General features: G+C 33.5%; 2 protein-coding genes and 1 long non-coding RNA gene across 4 annotated transcripts in view; 1 reads left to right on the top strand and 2 right to left on the bottom strand.

Moving 5' to 3' along the window:
* The window catches only part of LOC145328087 (uncharacterized), a 633740-nt gene that overhangs the window by 208344 nt on the left and 407744 nt on the right, over positions 1–17652 (top strand). The window lies entirely within an intron of this gene.
* On the bottom strand, positions 10574–11886 carry LOC145328085 (uncharacterized). The gene is made up of 3 exons (XR_013882335.1): positions 11747–11886; positions 10892–11004; positions 10574–10716 (listed from the first exon to the last, which is right to left on the bottom strand). It is a non-coding gene; the product is annotated as an uncharacterized LOC145328085 (long non-coding RNA).
* Positions 14058–16001, bottom strand: LOC145327701 (uncharacterized). Its single transcript, XM_080171258.1, has 2 exons — positions 15831–16001; positions 14058–14844 (listed from the first exon to the last, which is right to left on the bottom strand). Exons 1-2 carry the CDS (start codon positions 15989–15991, stop codon positions 14589–14591), a joined length of 417 nt encoding a protein of 138 aa, XP_080027384.1. The 5' UTR covers positions 15992–16001; the 3' UTR covers positions 14058–14588.

Genomic DNA, 17652 nt, shown 5'->3' with positions numbered 1-17652 from the left:
CAAGAATTTGCTATGTTTTGTAAGAATTTGCAATGTTTTGCAAGAATTTGCTATGTTTTGTAAGAATTTGCTATGTTTTGCAAGAATTAGCTATGTGAAGGACAGAAAAGCTAAGTTTTCAAGAATTTGCTATATTTTGCAAGAATTTGCTATGTTTTGCAAGAATTAGCTATGTGAAGGACAGAAAAGCTAAGTTTTCCAAGAATTTGCTATGTTTTGCAAGAATTTGCTATGTTTTGCAAGAATTTGCTATGTTTTGCAAGAATTTTCTATGTTTTACAAGAATTTGCTATGTTTTGCAAGAATTTGCTATGTTTTGTAAGAATTTGCTATGTTTTGCAAGAATTAGCTATGTGAAGGACAGAAAAGCTAAGTTTTTCAAGAATTTGCTATGTTTTGTAAGAATTTGCTATGTTTTGCAAGAATTTGCTATGTTTTGTAAGAATTTGCTATGTTTGAAAGAATTTGCTATGTTTTGTAAGAATTTGCAATGTTTTGTAAGAATTTGCTATGTTTTGTAAGAATTTGCTATGTTTTGCAAGAATTTGCTATGTTTTGTAAGAATTTGCTATGTTTTGCAAGAATTAGCTATGTTTTGCAAGAATTTGCTAAGTTTTCAAGAATTTGCTATATTTTGCAAGAATTTGCTATGTTTTGCAAGAATTAGCTATGTGAAGGACAGAAAAGCTAAGTTTTCTAAGAATTTGCTATGTTTTGCAAGAATTTGCTATGTTTTGCAAGAATTTGCTATGTTTTGTAAGAATTTGCTATGTTTTGCAAGAATTTGCTATGTTTTGTAAGAATTTGCAATGTTTTGCAATAATTTGCTATGTTTTGTAAGAATTTGCTATGTTTTGCAAGAATTAGCTATGTGAAGGACAGAAAAGCTAAGTTTTTCAAGAATTTGCTATGTTTTGTAAGAATTTGCTATGTTTTGCAAGAATTTGCTATGTTTTGTAAGAATTTGCTATGTTTGAAAGAATTTGCTATGTTTTGTAAGAATTTGCAATGTTTTGTAAGAATTTGCTATGTTTTGTAAGAATTTGCTATGTTTTGCAAGAATTTGCTATGTTTTGTAAGAATTTGCTATGTTTTGCAAGAATTAGCTATGTGAAGGACAGAAAAGCTAAGTTTTCCAAGAATTTGCTATGTTTTGCAAGAATTTGCTATGTTTTGCAAGAATTTGCTATGTTTTGTAAGAATTTGCAATGTTTTGCAAGAATTTGCTATGTTTTGTAAGAATTTGCTATGTTTTGCAAGAATTTGATATGTTTTGTAAGAATTTGCTATGTGTTGCAAGAATTTGCTATTTTTTGCAAGAATTAGCTAAGTTTTGCAAGAATTTGCTATGTTTTGTAAGAATTTGCATTCTTTTGCAAGAATTTGCTATGTTTTGTAAGAATTTGCTATGTTTTGCAAGAATTTGCTATGTTTTGTAAGAATTTGCTATGTTTTGCAAGAATTTGCTATGTTTTGTAAGAATTTGCAATGTTTTGCAAGAATTTGCTATGTTTTGCAAGAATTTGCTATGTTTTGCAAGAATTTGCTATGTTTTGCAAGAATTTGCTATGTTTTGTAAGAATTTGCTATGTTTTGCAAGAATTTGCTATGTTTTGCAAGAATTTGCTATGTTTTGCAAGAATTTGCTATGTTTTGCAAGAATTTGCTATGTTTTGTAAGAATTTGCTATGTTTTGCAAGAATTTGCTATGTTTTGCAAGAATTTGCTATGTTTTGTAAGAATTTGCTATGTTTTGTGAGAATTTGCTATGTTTTGCAAGAATTTGCTATGTTTTGCAAGAATTTGTTATATTTTGTAAGAATTTGCTATGTTTTGCAAGAATTAGCTATGTGAAGGACAGAAAAGCTAAGTTTTCCAAGAATTTGCTATGTTTTGCAAGAATTTGCTATGTTTTGTAATAATTTGCTATGTTTTGCAAGAATTTGCTATGTTTTGTAATAATTTGCTATGTTTTGCAAGAATTTGCTATGTTTTGTAAGAATTTGCTATGTTTTGCAAGAATTTGCTATGTTTTGTAAGAATATGCTATGTTTTGCAAGAATTTGCTATGTTTTGTAATAATTTGCTATGTTTTGCAAGAATTTGCTATGTTTTGTAAGAATTTGCTATGTTTTGCAAGAATTTGCTATGTTTTGTAAGAATTTGCTATGTTTTGCAAGAATTAGCTATGTGAAGGACAGAAAAGCTAAGTTTTCCAAGAATTTGCTATGTTTTGTAAGAATTTGCAATGTTTTGCAAGAATTTGCTATGTTTTGCAAGAATTAGCTATGTGAAGGACAGAAAAGCTAAGTTTTCTAAGAATTTGCTATGTTTTGCAAGAATTTGCTATGTTTTGCAAGAATTTGCTATGTTTTGCAAGAATGTGCTATGTTTTGTAAGAATTTGCTATGTTTTGCAAGAATTTGCTATGTTTTGCAAGAATTTGCTATGTTTTGCAAGAATTAGCTATGTTTTGTAAGAATTTGCTATGTTTTGCAAGAATTTGCTATGTTTTGTAAGAATTTGCTATGTTTTGCAAGAATTAGCTATGTGAAGGACAGAAAAGCTAAGTTTTCCAAGAATTTGCTATGTTTTGCAAGAATTTGCTATGTTTTGTAATAATTTGCTATGTTTTGCAAGAATTTGCTATGTTTTGTAATAATTTGCTATGTTTTGCAAGAATTTGCTATGTTTTGTAAGAATTTGCTATGTTTTGCAAGAATTTGCTATGTTTTGTAAGAATTTGCTATGTTTTGCAAGAATTAGCTATGTGAAGGACAGAAAAGCTAAGTTTTCCAAGAATTTGCTATGTTTTGTAAGAATTTGCAATGTTTTGCAAGAATTTGCTATGTTTTGCAAGAATTAGCTATGTGAAGGACAGAAAAGCTAAGTTTTCTAAGAATTTGCTATGTTTTGCAAGAATTTGCTATGTTTTGCAAGAATTTGCTATGTTTTGCAAGAATGTGCTATGTTTTGTAAGAATTTGCTATGTTTTGCAAGAATTTGCTATGTTTTGCAAGAATTTGCTATGTTTTGCAAGAATTAGCTATGTTTTGTAAGAATTTGCTATGTTTTGCAAGAATTTGCTATGTTTTGTAAGAATTTGCTATGTTTTGCAAGAATTTGCTATGTTTTGCAAGAATTTGCTATGTTTTGTAAGAATTTGCTATGTTTTGCAAGAATTAGCTATGTGAAGGACAGAAAAGCTAAGTTTTCCAAGAATTTGCTATGTTATGCAAGAATTTGCTATGTTTTGTAAGAATTTGCTATGTTTTGCAAGAATATGCTATGTTTTGTAAGAATTTGCAATGTTTTGCAAGAATTTGCTATGTTTTGTAAGAATTTGCTATGTTTTGCAAGAATTAGCTATGTGAAGGACAGAAAAGCTAAGTTTTCCAAGAATTTGCTATGTTTTGCAAGAATTTGCTATGTTTTGCAAGATGAAGGACATAAGCAGCCTTCCTAATGTAAGAATTTGTCAGACAAAGGACATAAGTCACCTCCCTTAAGTTAGATTTTGTTAGATGAAGGACATAAGTAGCCTTCCTTAGATCAATTTCCAGTGACTTCTGTCCTAATTAGGAATGACTTTGTTTTCTTTCCATGATCCCTTTTTATCTATCCTATCTATATGCATGGTACATGCTATCTAAATAACAGTACCATTAATCCATTTGTCTATTTATTTGTCAATTTATCTTTCCATCAATCTATATATCTATCTATCTATCTATTTATCCTAATTTGTATAATGAGTTATGATATATTTTTTAGGAAGGTGTGATCTAATTATTTATTTCATTATTTACCTATCTATCCATATGTCCATTTATCTATCCAACTATCTATCTATTTATCCTAATTTGTATGAATATGATAAAATGAGTTATGTTGTATTTTTTTAAAAAGTGTTATCTAATTATTTATTCAAACAATCTATCTATCCATCTACATATCTATCTATCTATCCATCTATATATCTATCTATCTATAAATACATATATCTATCTATTGATCCTAATTTGTATGTATATAATAAAATGAGTTATGTTATATTTTTGTTGAAAGTATTATCTAATTATTCATTTAACTATTTATCTATCTATCCATATATCCATTTATCTATCCTACTATCTATCTATTTATCCTAATTTGTATGTATATAATAAAATGAGTTATGTTATATTTTTGATGAAAGTGTTATCTGTTTGATTTATTACAAGGCTATTTACTCTAGGTGTTTATACGTTTCAAACAAAATATATGTTATGAAAATAGCAAATATTTGTCTTTTTGGATAATAGAAATAAGCTGATTCTACACATATTGCTCAAAGGCAAATTAATTTAACTAGCCAGTCCTACCAATGAATATAAATTTCTTTACTTAATGTAAACGAGAACATTATGTTTTAAGTAAGGAGGGGGGGTGGAGTTACTATCCTTAAAAATAATTATGAACCTTCCCTGAAAATATGAGAGCCTTCAATTTATTAAAAATATCTTGCTTACTTTTACTTGTTATTTAAAATTGCATATGAAAGGCTAACTAGATATTGATTTAAGTTTAAAAATACAAGGTACTAATTAATTACCTAATAATAAAATAAATAATATTTGATAAGAAGCGCTCTACAAATGTTTATATCATTAAAATTTTTAAAATAAAATTGAATTAAATATGAAAATAGATAATTTTTACTACATTTTGTGAATACTATAAAAGGCTATTACTCTCATTGCATATTAGGGTGGGTTCATATCGGAATTAGACAAAGCGGGGATATGCAACAGATAAAATTAACCTTAAAAACATTTCTGACCGAAAAAGAATTTTAAAAAATTGAGTTTTAGAACACGACCACTTAAAAATATAATTCATTACTTATTAGTATGCAAAGACGACATTCAAAATTTTTTTTGAATCAGAACTATGGCTTCATGGTGCTCCCTGGAAAGGCCTTGAGGAGCTGAATCAGGAACTTTTGTCCGTTTCCAAATATCTCGTTCCTAGCCTTAAAAATCACTAAAAAAAACAAAAAAATTTAAGGTTTATTGAGAATTGTCCAATTTGTAGAGGTTATTTAGATTTTCTCAGGCTAGGAACGAGATTTTTTCAAACGGACAAAAGTTCCTGACTCAGCTCCTCAAGGCATTTCCAGGGAGCACCATGAAGCCATAATTCTGATTCAATAAATTTTTGACTCCTATTTACAAATAGCTATACAATTGAATGTCTGGTCGTCAGCGGTTTTAAGACTTAGGATAAATTTTAAATCATCCAGAGGTGTATTATATCTATATAAATTGAGTGCAGATCCCCGCTTTGGCCTCAGACAAAAAATGTCCAAAATCGACCCACCCTATTGCATATGGACATGATAAATATATTTCTCTGTTTATCATTTAATAGACATAATACATTCATTTATATATTTTAATAGTTAGTCCGGTTTAAAAACAAAGTTTTCTTAATTTTGTCCAATAGAATAGTTCATTATCGCATCGCATTATATAGGCAGCTTTCCGCGGATATTAAAAATTAACAAAATACAAGATTAAAATTAGTTTTCTCAGAAAAAGAAAAATTATCTGAATTACTATGCTATACATGATTTTTTAGTATGGCTGGGAACTGCTTCTAACCCAGGGGATATTTATTGGTTTCGAAGCCACATTGGAAATACATAAAAGATTTAAAAACTTGTCAACACATTCCTATGGCGATAAGGTAAAATTAAAGGCAACGCAGCTTAATTGACTACTAGCAGCTACGCCCCTAGAGGAATCTAGTAGCACTTTAAATGTGTTTTTTAAAAATAATACGATACCTATCTATGTTGCTTTCAAGTCTCTAGGACCCTTGCTATGTTGCGTTCAAGTCTCTATAGTAAAAATAGAGGTAAAAATAAATAGATTTTTTGTGATTTCTCTTTGGAGAGTGGTGGTACTCTCCCCCAAAATAGTTAAATAAACCTTCCCGGGACCTATGAGAAGCTACCCGGTTAAGGAGAGCCCGATCAGTTCAGTGGTTAGCGAGATCCTTGGGTACACACAGACAAACAGACAGACAGGCAAACAAACACCCTGTTACTTTATTAAAGGGATATCAGAATTTCAATACATCCCCTTTTCCAATAAGTTGTAAAAAAAAAATAATCGATTTCTTCATAAACATTAATTTTTTTAATTATTTCAGAAATTCATAAATATATGTTCGTATTATGTCCATTAGTTTTAGGAACTCAGCAATAAAAATAGGATTAATTAATAAAAAACATTATTAAATAATTGCCTATCTTCTTCTATTAAAAGGGCTCGGCAATATATATGCAGATGAAATTCATGCCGTCAGTTTTAGAATTATTTTCAGCTTCTGCACTGATAAGCTTTTTATTATTGTTTTCAAGGACTTTTTAAAAAGGCGGCGTTTTGATAAATCTTGACATCTTTGGTTGAATTGATTTTTTATTTGGTGGACAAGTTTTGTCAGCCGCTGATTAGCATGACCTCAAGCTGCTGAACTTTATACATACAATACAATTTTTCTCTCATTTTCGTCTTATCAAATATGATATAATAGTTATTTCTCGCATCGTATTATAAACGGCTTTCCGCGGATATAGAATGTACAATTATGAGATTAAAACTAGTTTTTTTAGCCCCGAGGTGACGAAGTCACCGGCTAAAAAAACTAGTTTTAATCTTATGATTGTACATTTCTATATTCGTAGAAAGCTGGATATAATACGATGCTAGACATAGTTTTTTCGTATGGATGAGAACCGGTTCCTATCCACCGGATTCGAATGAATACGAGAAAGATATTTATAAATAAAAATTCTCGGATTTTTATCAACTCCGTTTTCTCACACCCATTGTAGATTAGTTTTACTTTGTAATAAATTAATTATGAGAAGAATATGCATTTTTATATTTTTTTATAAGATATTATCACTTCAAACAAAATTGTAAAGAAGGTGTATCAACTTTTTTTTTTATAGCTAGCCGGTTCTTTTAGTAAGTAGTAGATGTAAAATTTTTCATAGAATTCAGATATGCAATCGGTTTTTTTGTAGACCTCTTATTTTTTAAGTAATTTAGGTTTTTTTAAAAAATAATTAAGTCGGTTTTAAGGTACTAAAACGCAACAAAATAAAAGAAGAAAATGGCCAGTAAGAACAAAAATAGTAAGATCTTTAATTTGACACCTTACTTTTAAAATTCTGTTGAGTAATTATTGAAAAAATCTATTTTTTTAACCTCGGTTTAATAAAAACTTTAGACCTAAATATTTTCTCAAACAGACATAAAAAACATGGGTTCATATATACCTTTAGAATCAGAAAAATATTACGAATCCATTGTAAGCAAAATTGAAAAAAATTAAAAAAATTAAAAATTAAACTAATGGCCAATTGTATTTTTTGTTCAGGCAACACTATCATCTTCCCTTTTTTACCCCCTCTTTACCCCCTTCCCATTTTTATACTCAATTCAAGAATTAAGACGTTGCCTGTACAATATAATATGATATTTTCATATAATTCCTTTTATTGTAGTTTATATACTATATTGTAAACTTTTTTTTTCAATTTTGCTTACAATGAATTCGTAATATTTTTCTGATTCTAAAGGTATATATGAACCCATATTTTTTTACCTGTGAAATAATAAAATTAATGTCAAAGTTTTTATTATCGTGGGTTTAAAAAAATCGATTTTTTCAATAATTACCTGACAGAATTGAAAAAGTAAGGTGTCAAATTAAAGATCTTACTATTTTTGTTCATAATAGCCATTTTCTTTCTTTTTTTTGTTGCATTTTAGTACCTTAAAATCGACTTAATTTTTTTTTTAAAAAACTTAAATTACTTAAAAAATAAGAGGTCTACAAAAAAACCGATTGCATATCTGAATTCTATGAAAAATTTTACATCTACTACTTACTAAAAGAACCGGCTAGCTATAAAAAAAAAGTTGATACACCTTCTTTTAGAAAACAAGGATCAGATAATACAGATGCCTCGCTTATGTTTTAATTGGAGGCATGGACTTTCTAATAACGATTATAGAGTTGATATTTTTTATCGTACCTTACTTTTAAAGAAATCATCATGCTAAATTAACGAAAAGAGCTAACTGTTCCGGACTTACGGATTGTCCGACCCTAATTATAGAAAAGCTTCGCTTTTAAAAAGACAAATTTAAGAATATTTATTTGATGGAAAATCGAGAATGAATTTCAAATTTTCTTTTCTTTTTTTACAGATGTATTAAATCAAGATAATTTAATTTAGAAACGAAACACTGTCAGCTGCAACAATACTCGGGAAAAAATGTCAGTTGTAAGTCTCTAATCTAAATTGTCTACTATCAAATGAAAGTAACACCCTAGATTTAATTTGACAACAAGAAATATTATATTTATAAGTAGCGCAGCAATTTGTTCTATAAAAAGAGGCATTGTTTTGTTTGTTTATCAATTAATATCTCGCAATATCGAATGAAATCTACATTCTAGGAAAGATTCAATGATAGTTTTAGTTTATAGTATTTTTCAAAACATACTCAAAATCGTAAACGATGGGTGATTTCGTAGAGAAATGTTACTGTTTTCAATATTTTCAAAATACTAAAATAACCCTAAAAATATACAAATTCCCCGATATATTCAAACGACCGGAAATTGAGACTTCACACCTCTGCTAACATTTTCATACGGAGAGAAGGGGTCAACTTATGCTAGATTTGGGATGTATTTGTAAAATACTACATATGTTCACATATCTTTACGGTCAAACATTGTCAGAAAATCATAAAAATTCCGGAAAATATTAACATACGAATAAGTTTTACGACCTCACTAGAATTTTATGACTTGAATAATAGAGGTTTGGTGAATAGTTTTTTTTTATAGCATCACGCAATCTCGTAGCCAGATTATCAAGATAGTTAATCTTAGTTCTTATTGCTAATTTCGCTTGTTTTTTTATTTCCATTTTGGCAGCATTTCATGCTTAATAAACCAACCAATCACAATTAAAGAAAAAAAGTCTCCAAAGTTGTTATTGCTAATTTATCTTTTGACTTTTCCAGTTACTTTATGTTCTGTTGTGTTTGTCAGTTCAAATAAAGAAATAGGATTTTTACCATTAAGAAGACATTTTCTTACATATTTTTTGTGAATTAATGTTTTATTAAACCTTAATCTAATTATCTATCCATTAGTTTGTCCATATATCTATCTATTAGTTTGTCCGTATATCTATCTATTAGTTTGTCCATATATCTATCTATTAGTTTGTCCGTATATCTATCTATTAGATTGTCTGTATATCTATCTATTAGATTGTCTGTATATCTATCTATTAGTTTGTCCGTATATCTATCTATTAGTTTGTCCGTATATCTATCTTTTAGTTTGTCCGTATATCTATCTATTAGTTTGTCTGTATATCTATCTATTAGTTTGTCCGTATATCTATCTATTAGATTGTCTGTATATCTATCTATTAGTTTGTCCGTATATCTATCTATCTATCTTGTAGTTCGTCTGTATATCTATCTATTAGTTTGTCCATATATCTATCTATTAGTTTGTCCGTATATCTATCTTTTAGTTTGTCCGTATATCTATCTATTAGTTTGTCTGTATATCTATCTATTAGTTTGTCCGTATATCTATCTTGTAGTTCGTCTGTATATCTATCTATTAGTTTGTCCGTATGTATTATTTTTTAAAAATGTTATGTAACCCCCCCCCCCCCCCCCCAATCATATTTCTTAAAATATCTTATACGTGAGTCACACACAAAGTAGAGAAACAGGTGCACATATATTGTTAATGAATTCTGGCGTGGGGGGGGGGGGGTTACAATGATGCATCAGATTCAGAAGTAGCTAATATACCAACCAAAGGTTTTTTTATAATATCTATATGTGATACTTATTTTTTCAAAATATTGCTTGACTTTGATGTATCAATGATCAGAAATAGCTATTTATTTATCTAATATATTTTTATAATAATTAATATAATATCTATATCAGTTACTTAAGTTCTCAAATTTAAAATATAGCTTGAATTTTCTAAAGAATAATTCTTACAACATTTCTGTACGAACACCTTGGCTGACCGTAATATCATGTTACCAGTTACTTACCACCACCCCCCCCCCCCCATATTCCGTGGGTAATCCCCATAAATCATACATTTAAATAAATACAGGAGAAGACTTTATAATAATAATACTCGAGTCCCCTCCCTCCTCTTTACTACTTACTAGTAATATAAATAAAGACATCTTCTTAGCTTTAACTTTACCAATTCCGAGCCTAACCAAGGAGAGCGCAAAATCTGTCGGACGACACGAAACAAACAGACCAATGAGAGTTCGAGTTGGGTGGGTTAGCGGAGATTGTTAAATAACAAATTAGCTGTAATAAATAATAGGTTTATTTCATATTGTTCAAACAAAATTGAAAATACAAATACAATACATTATTATGATCCTGTTACTTTCAATTGTATTAATAAGTTTATTTCATTTACTTTCCGGTCATACACTGGGATTCAGGTATCAGGTATCAGAATGTAGCAGGCCTCAGGAACTTGGGCGGCTTCGCCATCTTGTCCAAGGCAGGGACCAAACTTGTGCTACGCACTTGTCCACAGACCCATCTGCTTTGTTACCACTGTTCTTGGCTAGCAAACCTAAATAGTATATGTTAGCCTTCTCTTGTTGTGACATGATGTCCCATGTCCGCCTATAATATATGTTTCTCTAAACTTGTGGTTTAAACTCTAAATTTTCCTGTTTTTTTTATAAATTTCAATATGTGCTTAAGACTCAAGGTATGGAAGTCTTTGGTCCGTATGGTGTTGTTACCAAATAGCTCCAGCCTGAGCTTGTTGTATCTGGGGCAGTAGCCGATGAGGTGTTCGATGGTTTCCTCATGGAATCCACACTGTTGACAGCCTGGGTTGTCTGCCAGGTTCATTCTAAATAAGTGTTTATTAGTGCTAGCATGGCCAGTCAGGATCTGGCATGCATACATGACAAAAGTCCTGTTTTTGTTCTGGATGAGTTTCCAGACATTGTTTCTGGCTTCTTTCAGAAACATTCGTGTTTGTCTGCAGAATCTTGGGTCAGCAGGACTCATCCACTTCTGTTGATGAGCCCTGTCGGCCCATTCTTTGATTATACCATTGATGTATGATATAGGAATGGGTGCATGTGGTTCTGGATAGATTACCTGTTTGTTGTTCATTGCGGAGCCAAGCTTGGCTAGGCGATCCGCAATTTCATTACCTTTGTGACCTACATGTGCTGGGATCCAGATAAGTTCCACCATATTTTTCTTACCTAGTCTGTTTAGTGCCTGTTTGGCTCTCGCCACGCAGGTGCTGTCCACTATATACTTACTTGCGGCTTTGATAGCTGCCTGGCTGTCAATATGTACTTTAATATTTTTACCTATGGGGTTGATTTCTAGTAGATGTTGTGCCGCAGCTTCCATTGCCAGGATTTCCGCTTGGAACACTGTGGCAATCTTACCTAGGTGCCTGTATCCCTGTTGTTTGATATTGATACCTTTGGTTGTGTAGCCAAAACCACTACCTGATTTGGTTTTTGACCCGTCTGTGTAGACATGAATGGTGCTGTCATTTGATGGAGTGAGCTTAAACTGATATTTGTTCAGCTCATCTTTTGTTTTTATGATACTAATAAAATTACACTCACCCCTTTGCTTGTTGATGAGCTTGTCTGTTGGCAGTGATAGTTCTGGGAGTTCTTTTGCCAATTTTAGAACTCTGTTGGTGTGGTTTTCAGGTTTTGTGACCTCTCCTTCCGTGTGTGACCAGTTACCATTCCTCGTCAACCTTAGGTAACTTTTCAGTGATAGAGCCTTAATATGAATTTCTATAGGATGTAGATCTAAAATAATTTCCATGGCCTGTGTGGCTGTGGTTTTCATTGCATTAAGAGAGGCAAGGCACCCCCTGCGCTGGACCTTTTCTAGTTTTTTAATGTGTGTGGTTTTGTAGGCACTGTTTAGCCAAACTAGACATCCATATGTAAGGATGGGTCTGACTAGACTGGTGTACATCCACCTACACACTTTGGGTCTTAGCCCCCAATTTTTACCAAGCATTTTACGACATTGGTTCATAACAATATTTGCTCTCCTGGTGATGTTATCTACATGTTTGGTCCAGGTGAGTTTGGAGTCTAGAGTGACCCCCAGGTACTTAAAGGTTTTAACAACTTCAACTAACTCACCATTTACCTTAACTATTGGGTTTCTGATGTTGCGTTTGCGGGTGAAAACCATGATTTTGGTTTTTGAGGCGCTGAAACTAAGGCCACAGTCTGCGGCCCAAGTTTCCATTACCTTTGCATCCTGGTTTAGGCGATCCTCTATGGTTGATATATCTATACCTGTGACTAAGTCCACTAAGTCATCAGCAAAGGCATTTATCATGCTGGGGTGTACATCTGGGAACCTATCTAAGAGATCATCTGGTTCTAAATTCCAGAAGATGATGGACATAATGCCACCTTGTGGTGTCCCCCTGGTGGGGATCTTTGTGACACACTCACCATTTAGCGTGGCTTCGGCTATTCTGTTGGTGAGCAGGTGTTCTGACCATTTTATAATAGCTGGATCTATACCTTTCCTTACCAAGTTGTTGATAATGCTGCTTATGCTGGCTTTAGAGAAGGCTGCATCAATGTCCAGAAAGAGGGCACCTGTGATCTCTTTCTTTTCAAGTGATTTTTCAACCTTGTGTACTAACCTATGGAGAGCATCTTCTGTAGATATACTTTCCCTGTAGCTGAACAAGTTCTTATGAAGCTTGTTGTACTTGAAGGTGGTCCTGTTGAGATACCAGAAGATGAGCCTTTCAAGACCTTTCAGGAGAAAGGATGTCAGGCTGATGGGTCTGAGATTTTTTGGGTTACTATAATCTAGTTTACCAACCTTTGGTATGAAAACTACTTTAGTTCTCAACCAGCTTTTAGGTACTTTGCCTTGTGTAATACTTAGCTTATAGATATGTGTGACTAGGTCCAGAATGGCATCTGAGCCATGTTGTAGCATGGCTGGGTAAATGCCATCTGGGCCTGGGGATTTATATGGACTGAAACTTTTAAAGCATGCCTTAACTGATTGTCTATTCACAATGTTGTCAATATCTAGATTACTTACACCAAAGTCTCTAGGGACGTACTGTTCCTCCTCTGGTACACTGGGGAAATGTGTGTCTAATAATACCTTTAAAGTTTCCTCTGGGGAGCAGGTGAAATCACCTTGTTGGTTTTTTACTGTACCTAGTTCAATCTTGTTGCCCTGGGCTAGAACTTTTTGTATTCTGCTTGCCGTGGTGAGGTCTGAAAGTTCGTCACAATGACGTTTCCATCCCTCAATTTTGGCTGTTTTGATGTCAGATTTATACTTACTTTTTAACCTGTCATATGCCTCTTTAGTCTCAGCTGTATTATACCTGCGATTTTTGACGTTAGCTCTGTGTAGCTTACGTTGTGTTTGACTAAGATTACCATTCCACCAAGGTGGTCTTCTTTTACCTTTGAAGAATCTCAGCTTGCAGCTAGAGTTATAGGAGTTGATAATAGCATTTTCTAATCTATCCGTTAGTATGTCTATGTTTTCACTATTTATATTAATACCTGAAATTTCTTTGTTCAAATTTTGACCACAGAGAGACCAGTCTGTTTTTTTTACATTTCTGTACGAGTTGTCCATATTTGGGTCAGCTATGTTTTTACTTACAATAAGGTCAAATTCAATTCTACGGTGATCTGACATTGTTTCATCACTAGATACCTGCCAGTTTACTACTTTGTCTAAGACTTTAGTGTCACCTATTGTGATATCAATTACCTCTTGTCTCCTACAATCGGAAAAAGTGTAATCATTACCTTTATTAAGAATGTGTAAGTTTGTGGAGGACAACCATTCCATGAGCTCTACGCCCCTTCGGTTGTCATTTGAGCTGCCAAAGGCTGTACTATGGCAGTTTGAATCGCTGCCAATTAGTAGGGACCATCCTTTGGTCCTGCAGAAAGTTGTGAGCTCTCTCAGCAGTTCCGGGGGTGGTGGTGGTGCTCCAGGTCCCTGGTGATATTCCATGTATACACTAGAAATAACTAAAGTAGTCCCATCCTCCAAATGCATGCCCACTGAGCACATATCCGGAGAACAGAACTGATTAATCTGCCAGCAATTAAGGTTTTTTGAAACTAAAATCCCTGCCCTGTTCTTAGTATTAGGCTTACCGCAAAAAAGCTTATGTTTTTTTGAGAAACCAGTAATTTTAAAACTTTTATGATTAAAATTTGGCTCTTGTATCAGAGAGACAAATCCTGCATAGGTAAAGTCAATGTTGTTACTATTTAAGCCTAAGCTTAAGTAATTGTCATGTACTGCTGTAGCTGCGATTGCTTTATGTAAGTTTATTTGACTAAATTTTAGTCTAGTTTGAGTAGGTGGCGTCATTATTTATAAAAATTATTTAAGGGGGAAAAAAAATTTATATAAATATACTAAATAGAAAAATACTTAGTTTTTCTCCTGCATGGAGGCTCCCTCCTGGAGGGGTGGGAAACCTTCCTTCTTCCTCTCACTCCAATCCTCCAGAGCTTTACCCCAGACGTCGGAGTACGTGTATATGCTGGTCTTCAGCTGGCTGCCTTGGTCAAGGATGCTGTCCAGGGCGTCCTCGGCTACTTCCACGACAATGCTAAAAAATTTAGCACCCTCTGGAAGCTCCTCATCCTTGTTTAAGCATCCCTTGACCACCTTCAGATGTTTTTCCCTTAAAAATGGATTATATAGCCTGAGAAAGCTTTCCATTAAGGACCTTTCTTTCCAGGCCAACCTCTTGAGGTTCTTGACGGAGAGGCACACGAACGGCATCTCCCCTGGGCCGTATGCCGCATACTTGTACCCCAGCTTTTCCCTGCCCTCGGGCACTCCGGCTTGCCGGATTGTCCTGAGCAGGAAATCAACTGTGGCCTGGTTGCGGCACTTGACCCAGAAGCCATGGTTCCTGCGCCCCCTCCCCAAGATGTCCTTTCCCATGTCAATGGCCTCGAGATTTTTGTCGAGGCCCTCACTCATTAGGGCCATCTCCAGCTCCGCCTCAATGGTGTCCCAGTCATCTTGGTCCAGCGTGTGGAGGTCAGCATCGGCGCCGACATCATCATTGTCCGGCACCGCCCTGACATCCACCTGCAGGCCCTCGACTCTGGCCGCCTTGGAGAAGGACATCTCGTCCCTTTTGACCCTTCTCTTTTCTGCCCTGATTTTGTGGGCCCTGTTCTTGCCCTGATTGCTGGCACCAGCTGTGCCACTGACAACCTGTTTTTCCCCTTTCTTTGTTTTCCCCCCCTTGCCCCTCTTCCTTTTCTTTTCCACTTGCCAACCCTCCCCTTCCCCTTTGTCAGTGTTGCAGCCGGCTCCATCATTCAGAGTTTCCGAAAATGTATCCAGAAACTGGCCAAAATCGTCCGTACTTCTGTCGGGGGAAATGATGGTTTTATCCATCAAATTCCCATTGTCATTTCCTGGGGGTGGCGTCGAGACAGCGGCAGCCCCCACGGAAGTACCTGCGCCGGATGGGTTTCCTGCTCTGGATGGCGTAAAAACAGCGGCATCCTTCATCGCAGTAGTACCACGTCCGTCTGGTGTAGTCGGCGCTGAGAGCGCCGAAGTTGACATTCTCCTGGGAGAAGCATATCTCCTATTCGGAAATTTGCTTGTCCCAGGGACTGATACGCCGGAAATATCAAAATTACCGACCGTTTTTGATGTTGGTTTGAGGCTTCCTGTAGTCCTTTGGGGGGTCCCAACCAGTCCCTCTTCCATTGGGATATCCCCCCCGGCAGTAGCTTCAGGGATGAGTTGGCCGCCGGCTCCAGTCTCATCTCTCTTCCCCATTTCGAGTTGGGGGACATTCTCATTTTTATTGACGTTCATGTTCTTTTTTAAATAAGCTAATATTCTGAAAAAGAATATTAGTTATTTTGGGTGGCCTAGAGAAAATTTGCTTCCTAAAGGATTTCACTGCGGCCAGAGTTACATCCTTACCTAAATTAATTTGCGGGGAATTTTTTTTTTTGTACTGTTTTTGTTTTTAATTTAATTCACTTCTGATTAAAAACACAAAATAAAAGAAATAAAGTTTAAGAAAAGTTTGTGTGATCACAATGGTTTGGTGTAGACTGTGGGGGGATGTAAACAAAGATCAGCTGATTTAATTTTAGTATTGTGATCAACCAATCAGAAGCAGCCTTATATTAGAAAAGACGACATTTTTAAGTTACCCTAGTTCTCGGTTAATCAACACCCCATAATGATAATTATTTGTCATTTGGGGATGTAGCCATGGAAGAGAATATTTGATTATACCATATTAACTTGCCAAGGTACCGAGTGCAGGTTCTTAGTTAAAAAGCCCCCTGGCCTCGTCACGGCGAACCTACCTATGGTTAAGGATTATTGATATTCAACAGAGTAATTATATGTCTGTCTATGCTTTGCCGCATTCGGTAGCTTCAATAAGAGCTTAACATCAGGAGGTACACTGGGATTAATAAATCTTGTCTTTACTATATTTGATAACTCTTACTCTTAGTAGAAATTATAATTGTACATACATCCTATATCCGTAAAATTGTGTTTAATACTATTTTAATATAATCTTGAAAAAATAATATTTGAAATAGAAATCATTTAAATTTATGAGAAAGAAAAATCTGTAAGAAATCGTTTTTACTTTCCGGTCATACACATATTATAAATGCAGGTGTTAAATTAAAACCTTATAAAAAGAGGGGAGAATTTCATTAGATTGGTTTAGCCTGGTAGTAATGGTTAGTTAGAAGGAGGGGTGGGGGAGGGAGATAAACAACAAGATTTAATTTCTCACGGAAATACATTTTGATTTTTGTCTGTCTATCTTTTATGTTGCTTCAGAAAATAGATATTTATCGCATCGTATTATAGACATATTATAGACATTTTCGTTTTTATTTATGTAAATAAATCAGAAATAGCTTCGCTTCAAAAGTTAGTTTCTATAGTTTTACTTTTAACATATTATAGACATTTTCGTTTTTATTTATGTAAATAAATCAGAAATAGCTTCGCTTCAAAAGTTAGTTTCTATAGTTTTACTTTTAACATATTATAGACATTTTCGTTTTTATTTATGTAAATAAATCAGAAATAGCTTCGCTTCAAAAGTTAGTTTCTATAGTTTTACTTTTAACATATTATAGACATTTTCGTTTTTATTTATGTAAATAAATCAGAAATAGCTTCGCTTCAAAAAATAGTTTCTATAGTACTTTTACTTTTAACATATTATAGACATTTTCCGTGGATTTTAATTTTTAAAATATATCTTTAGTTTTTTTTCACAAAGCCGTAATTTGTCGATATAAGTCGATTTAATTTTTTTATTAAAAAAAATAGATATCATTCTAGAAATCTACATACAAAGAAATAAAAACTTGACTTAAGTACTCGTTTTTATGGTAAATAAAAATATCGTCTGTACTTTCCTAGGAGTTTTATGAAGGCTTTTTGACCAATTATACAAAGATATGATGATAGTAAC

The sequence above is a fragment of the Acartia tonsa genome, chromosome 9 (genome assembly GCF_053477335.1).
Source record: "Acartia tonsa isolate MP-2025a chromosome 9, ASM5347733v1, whole genome shotgun sequence".
Classification (NCBI taxonomy): Eukaryota; Metazoa; Arthropoda; class Copepoda; order Calanoida; family Acartiidae; genus Acartia; species Acartia tonsa.
Note: the sequence above shows the minus strand (reverse complement) of the source record. Positions and strands in the feature narration are given on the sequence as shown.